Source organism: Sebastes umbrosus, unplaced genomic scaffold (genome assembly GCF_015220745.1).
Source record: "Sebastes umbrosus isolate fSebUmb1 unplaced genomic scaffold, fSebUmb1.pri scaffold_76_arrow_ctg1, whole genome shotgun sequence".
Lineage (NCBI taxonomy): Eukaryota > Metazoa > Chordata > Actinopteri > Perciformes > Sebastidae > Sebastes > Sebastes umbrosus.
This window is the reverse complement of record NW_023618537.1, coordinates 10,001-17,500: the sequence shown is the minus strand read 5'-3', so window position 1 is coordinate 17,500 and position 7,500 is coordinate 10,001. Positions and strand designations below refer to the sequence as shown.

Genomic DNA, 7,500 nt, shown 5'->3' with positions numbered 1-7,500 from the left:
CCAGTTTCAAAATAAGGCTTTTGTTTTGAAAGGATGAGAGACTAGTCCTTGAACCTTCGTCCCTGCAAACTCTTATAGTAGTTCTCCTGTTCAGTCTGGTTACGGATCTCCCGATCCAACAGAACCAGCGCCGTCTTGCGTCTCATGGCTATCTCCCTGCGCTGAGCCTCCGCCGACATCTCCGCCTGGGGGTGATGCGGGGGCGGGTCCGGGTCGCGGTCGACCGTAGCACGCGGCGAGGCGGATCGGTGTGGCCGGAAGCTGCTGCCGTGGGCGGCGGAGTCTCCCCGGTTCAGGCTGTTCAGGTCGTAGGTGTCTCGCGGGTCGCCCCCGTTGGATGCCCCCGCCCACTCCCACGGGTTACCGTTACCTGCGAGGGGCGGGGCTTGAAGAGGGGGAGGGGCTTGGACGACGGGATGGTGAGGGGCGTGGGCATCCACGGTGATTATACCCGACCCCTCCCGCTGCTGCTCGGAGGGGGGGCGGTAGTGCGGAGAGTCGGTGGTGGACGAGGTGCCGGAACAGGTGGAGGTGGTCTCGGAGGACTTGTCCCCCGAGGAGGAGGAGGGGAGGAGGCCCTGCTGCTTCGACATGGCGATGACCTGCATGAGTCGTGGCTGGTTGGTGGTGCCGCGGCCCGACCCCTCCCCGCTCGTCTTCTCTCGGATGGCGAGCCACTTGGCCCGGGTCACGGCGCTCTTTGGGGACACCGGCGGGGGTCCTGCTTCAGGGATCTGTGGCGGTCTGGGAGTCGCCACAGCTTTGGCGCCCCCTGGAGGCGGAGTGGGGTTACGACTAGAGGCCACCCTCCCAGACTGCACTGCGGGCTGGTATACGGGTACCTGAGACCCGCTCTCGTCTGTCCCCACGGATCCCACCTCGGAGCCGTCCTCGCTGGCCTCGCGCTCCGCCTCGTCCCGGACACTCAGACCTCTCATCTCCATCGACTTCTGCTTCCACTCCGACACCAACTGCTGCGAACGCATCGGGTCCATGGGGACCTGCACGGCCTTCAGACGCCGCTGCACCGGCTGGACCGGCTGCACCGGCTGCACCAGATCCTCCGGTCCCGGGTTGGCCCCCAGCACCCCGTTGACGTTCATGCTGGCCCTCGGCAGCGTGTTACTGAAGGTCAGCATGGTCTCCTTCCCCATGGGGCTGCGAGGAGCCAGCAGCTCCACGTCCACGCTGGCCCTCTTCAGGCTCCCCATGGAGGTCTTCTCCCTCTGCAAGGGCCCCAGGCCCTCCAGCCGGTCCATGGGGGCCGGCGCCGCCGCAATCTCGTCGTTACTCTCTGAGGCGGAGGTGGGGCCCTTGTTGTAGACGGACTCGTGTCCTCGCTCGGTCAGCGCTCGCAGAGGGTCCTCCTTCGGCGGCGGGGGAGGCGGGGCTGGAGTGATGTCGTCCGACGACTTGAAGTTGGCCACGGCGTGAAACGCCTGAAGAGGAAGTAGAGAAGCATCTTTACATGTTTCCTCTGATGCTACATGTATTACATCTCATATAATATCACATGTATTATATCTCATATAGCAGCTTCAGGTCTCACCAGGTAAGCGGCGACGAAGGCTCCGATGAGGAAGCCCACGTACACGTCGATGGGATGGCTGCGATGCTGAGTGATCTGAGTCAGACCCGTCAACGCCGCCGCGATGGCGAAAGCGAAAACCAAGACGGGTTTCAGCAGTTTGGTGCTGTCGGAGATGGTCGAGTTAAAATACATCTGAAACACAAGAGAATCACAAATCAAGACTTCTAAACATATCAGTTCATATTAATAAGTTATATGTATCTATATGGATCTATATGGAACTATATGGATCTATACGGATCTATATGTATCTATATGGATCTATATGTAACTATATGTATCTATATGTAACTATATGGATCTATATGTAACTATATGTATCTATATGTAACTATATGTATCTATATGTAACTATATGTAACTATATGGATCTATATGTAACTATATGTATCTATATGTAACTATATGGATCTATATGTAACTATATGTAACTATATGGATCTATATGTAACTATATGGATCTATATGTAACTATATGGATCTATATGTATCTATATGTAACTATATGGATCTATATGTAACTATATGGATCTATATGTAACTATATGTAACTATATGGATATATATGTATCTATATGTAACTATATGGATCTATATGTAACTATATGTAACTATATGGATCTATATGTAACTATATGGATCTATAGGTATCTATATGTAACTATATGGATCTATATGTAACTATATGTAACTATATGGATCTATATGTAACTATATGGATCTATATGTAACTATATGGATCTATATGGATCTATATGTAACTATATGTAACTATATGGATCTATGTGTAACTATATGGATCTATATGGATCTATATGTAACTATATGGAACTATATGTATCTATATGGATCTATATGTAACTATATGTAACTATATGGATCTATATGTATCTATATGTAACTATATGGATCTATATGTATCTATATGTAACTATATGTAAATATATGGATCTATATGGATCTATATGTAACTATATGGATCTATACGTAACTATATGGATCTATATGTAACTATATGGATCTATATGTAACTATATGGATCTATATGGATCTATATGTAACTATATGTAACTATATGGATCTATATGTAACTATATTCATTCAGTATGTCTTTCTTTCTTTAATAACATCTGAGCTGATCTGTTGATCCGTCGTCTCCATGGAGTCAATCATCAGTTTAAATAAAGGTTTGCTGGTTTGAACTCACAGAAACGTAAACGGCGGCGAAGGCAGACAGAGTTGCATGCTGGGAAGGGAACGTCTTCCTGTCGGGACAGAAGGAAGAGCAGAAAGTTTAATCAATAATCAGTAATCAGGTGAATCAGTGAACTCAACCTGAACAGGTGACTCACCTGGCGGCCATGATGGCGTGCTGGTCGTGACCCGAGCAGATGTCTTTAGTGATGTAAGCGTTCCGGTCACAGGAGACGCCCACCAGCGTGTAGTTGGGTTTACAGACGGTGAGGAAGAACGGAGCGTGGTAACCCGTCGACAGCTGGATGATGTCAGTGACCAGCGCCGTCGCACACAGACCGAACACGTGCACACCTGCAGAGAGACAGATGGGTGTGAGGACCGAACACTTGTAGCTGCGGGTGCAGGTGTAGCTGCAGGTGTAACTGCAGGTGCAGGTGTGGCTACAGGTGCAGGTGCAGGTGCAGGTGCAGGTGCAGGTGCAAGTGTGGCTACAGGTGCAGGTGTAGCTGCAGGTGCAGGTGCAGGTGCTGCAGGTTTGGCTACAGGTGCAGGTGCAGGTGTGGCTGCAGGTGCAGGTGCAGCTGCAGCTGCAGCTGCAGCTGCAGGTGCAAGTGTGGCTACAGGTGCAGGTGTAGCTGCAGGTGCAGGTGTAGCTGCAGGTGCAGGTGCAGGTGTAGCTGCAGGTGTAGTTAGCATCGTACCTACGAAGCGCACCGTCCTCCTCAGGAAGGAGTTGAAGTTGCAGCCTCCGGCGTTGATGCTTCCTTCAGGTCTGCGGAGCTTCATTCTGGACTGCAGGCAGTAGATGAGACCCTCAACCAGCATGATCTGGTTCAGGAAACAAAGGCACCCTCAGGACCTAAAACTAAGTCCTGATCAGACAGTTTCTCTGGTTCTGTTTGGACCCACAGCTCTGGGTTCAGGTTCAGGACTGATGGAGGTCTTTATGGTTACTGCTGAGACCTGAGACCCTGTGGTGGGTCTCGCAACAAAACTGGACCCTACCAGACCTGAATCAGACCAGATCCATATGGTATCTGGTCTGATTCAGGTCCCAGGTCAGGTCTTGGTTACAGTCTTATCTTCAGTGTTTGTGTGTGTGTGTGTGTGTGTGTGTGTGTGTTACCGAGGCCGCCGGTCCGGCGAAGGCGAGGCTCAGCAGCATCAGCAGTGGGATCAGTTCGTCTCCCCCGTCTACGTACGGCATGCTGAGCTCTCGGTCGCGGCAGCGGAACCCGACCTGCGCCGGCTGCACCACGTCGGTCAGCTCCAGAAAGTACAGAGACACCATAGAGGAAGCCACGATGGGCAGCTGCAACCACATCAACCACAACATCAACCACAACAACAACATCAACCACATCAACCACAACAACAACCACAACATCAACCATAACAACCACAACAACAACCGAGACAACCACATCAACAACCACGAAAACCACATCAACAACCACGACAACCACATCAACAACCACAACAACCACAACAACAACCACGACAACCACATCAACCACATCAACAACCACGACAACCACATCAACAACCACGACAACCACATCAACAACCACGACAACCACAACAACCACATCAACAACCACATCAACCACAACGACAACCACAACAACCACAATGACAACCACAACGACAACCACGACAACCACAACAACAACCACATCAACCACGACAACCACAACAACAACATCAACCACCATGACAACCACATCAACCATGACAACCACATCAACCACGACAACCACGACAACAACCACATCAACCACAACAACAACCACATCAACCACGACAACCACAACGACGACAACAACCACAACAACCACATCAACCACGACAACACCAACGACAACCACGACAACCACAACAACAACCACATCAACCACGACAACCACAACGACAACCACAACAACAACCACAACGACAACCACGACAACCACATCAACCACGACAACCACAACAACAACCACATCAACCACAACGACAACCACAACAACAACAACCACATCAACCACATCAACCACATCAACCACAACAACAACCACATCAACAACCACAACATCAACCATAACAACCACAACAACAACCAAGACAACCACATCAACAACCACGACAACCACATCAACAACCACGAAAACCACATCAACAACCACGACAACCACATCAACAACCACAACAACCACATCAACCACATCAACAACCACGACAACCACATCAACAACCACGACAACCACAACATCAACCACAACAACCACATCAACAACCACATCAACCACAACATCAACCACAACGACAACCACAACAACCACAATGACAACCACAACAACAACCACAACCACGTCAACCACGTCAACCACGACAACCACGTCAACCACCACATCAACCACGACAACCACATCAACCACATCGACAACCACAACAACAACCACGACAACCACAACAACAACCACATCAACCACGACAACCACATCAACCACGACAACCACAACAACCACAACAACAACATCAACCACCATGACAACCACATCAACCATGACAACCACATCAACCACGACAACCACGACAACAACCACAACGACAACCACAACAACAACCACATCAACCACGACAACCACAACGACGACAACAACCACAACAACCACATCAACCACGACAACACCAACGACAACCACGACAACCACAACAACAACCACATCAACCACGACAACCACAACGACAACCACAACAACAACCACGACAACCACGACAACCACAACGACAACCACGACAACCACATCAACCACGACAACCACAACAACAACCACAACAACAACCATGACAACCACATCAACCACGACAACCACATCAACCACAACGACAACCACAACCACCACGACAACAACACATTATTTGTATTATTATTATTGTTGTTGTTATTATTGTTCTCACCTCCACAAAGTAGAAACATGGCAGCAGAGTCAAACTGTCCTTTGGAGGTTTCTTCTTCATCTTCTCAGAGTTCATCATCATCGTGATCCACCTGCAACACACACACACACACACACACACACACACACACAGTTACAGTATATGAACAGAAGTGTGTTATCACGGCATAAATAAAGATGTTTCATATCAGGTTATTATATTTTATTACAGAGCTTTGCTGAATACTTGATTCTGATTCTCGGTTCTGTGGTCTGTTATTTCTCTATAACAATATACCCTGACCCGCACGTACCCTAACCCAGTAGCTCTCCCAGTACCCTAACCCAGTAGCTCTCCCAGTAACCTCCAGGCTCGATGTACCCTAACCCAGTAGCTCTCCCAGTAACCTCCAGGCTCAACGTACCCTAACTCTGTAGCTCTCCCAGTACCCTAACCCAGTAGCTCTCCCAGTACCCTAACCCAGTAGCTCTCCCAGTAATCTCCAGGCTCGATGTACCCTAACCCAGTAGCTCTCCCAGTAACCTCCAGGCTCAACGTACCCTAACTCTGTAGCTCTCCCAGTACCCTAACCCAGTAGCTCTCCCAGTACCCTAACCCAGTAGCTCTCCCAGTAACCTCCAGGCTTGATGTACCCTAACCCAGTAGCTCTCCCAGTAACCTCCAGGCTCAACGTACCCTAACCCAGTAGCTCTCCCAGTAACCTCCAGGCTCCATGTACCCTAACCCAGTAGCTCTCCCAGTACCCTAACCCAGTAGCTCTCCCAGTAACCTCCAGGCTCAACGTACCCTAACCCAGTAGCTCTCCCAGTAACCTCCAGGCTCAACGTACCCTAACCCAGTAGCTCTCCCAGTACCCTAACCCAGTAGCTCTTCCAGTAACCTCCAGGCTCAACGTACCCTAACCCAGTAGCTCTCCTAGTAACCTCCAGGCTCCATGTACCCTAACCCAGTAGCTCTCCCAGTACCCTAACCCAGTAGCTCTCCCAATAACCTCCAGGCTCCATGTACCCTAACCCAGTAGCTCTCCCAGTACCCTAACCCAGTAGCTCTCCCAGTTACCTCCAGGCTTCATGTACCCTAACCCAGTAGCTCTCCCAGTAACCTCCAGGCTCCATGTACCCTAACCCAGTAGCTCTCCCAGTAACCTCCAGGCTTCATGTACCCTAACCCAGTAGCTCTCCCAGTAACCTCCAGGCTCCCAGTACCCTAACCCAGTAGCTCTCCCAGTAACCTCCAGGCTCAACGTACCCTAACGCTGTAGCTCTCCCAGTACCCTAACCCAGTAGCTCTCCCAGTACCCTAACCCAGTAGCTCTCCCAGTACCCTAAAGCCCAGTAGCTCTCCCAGTAACCTCCAGGCTTGATGTACCCTAACCCAGTAGCTCTCCCAGTAACCTCCAGGCTCAACGTACCCTAACCCAGTAGCTCTCCCAGTAACCTCCAGGCTCCATGTACCCTAACCCAGTAGCTCTCCCAGTAACCTCCAGGCTCCATGTACCCTAACCCAGTAGCTCTCCCAGTACCCTAACCCAGTAGCTCTCCCAGTAACCTCCAGGCTCAACGTACCCTAACCCAGTAGCTCTCCCAGTAACCTCCAGGCTCAACGTACCCTAACCCAGTAGCTCTCCCAGTACCCTAACCCAGTAGCTCTTCCAGTAACCTCCAGGCTCAACGTACCCTAACCCAGTAGCTCTCCTAGTAACCTCCAGGCTCCATGTACCCTAACCCAGTAGCTCTCCCAGTACCCTAACCAGTAGCTCTCCCAATAACCTC

At 50.4% G+C, this 7,500-nt stretch overlaps 1 protein-coding gene across 1 annotated transcript in view; it reads right to left on the bottom strand.

Moving 5' to 3' along the window:
- plppr3b (phospholipid phosphatase related 3b) overlaps positions 1-7,500 on the bottom strand; it is a 12,400-nt gene that overhangs the window by 1,026 nt on the left and 3,874 nt on the right. Inside the window, exons 2-8 of the mRNA XM_037763285.1 lie at positions 5,729-5,819; positions 3,915-4,100; positions 3,490-3,616; positions 2,944-3,139; positions 2,799-2,856; positions 1,550-1,723; positions 1-1,439 (exon numbers count right to left, since the gene is read on the bottom strand). The exon at positions 1-1,439 is cut by the window's left edge and continues 1,026 nt beyond it. Of these exons, the coding sequence (XP_037619213.1) occupies positions 42-1,439; positions 1,550-1,723; positions 2,799-2,856; positions 2,944-3,139; positions 3,490-3,616; positions 3,915-4,100; positions 5,729-5,809 (2,220 nt within the window). The 5' untranslated portion in view covers positions 5,810-5,819 and the 3' untranslated portion in view covers positions 1-41. The remainder of the gene's footprint in view (positions 1,440-1,549; positions 1,724-2,798; positions 2,857-2,943; positions 3,140-3,489; positions 3,617-3,914; positions 4,101-5,728; positions 5,820-7,500) is intronic.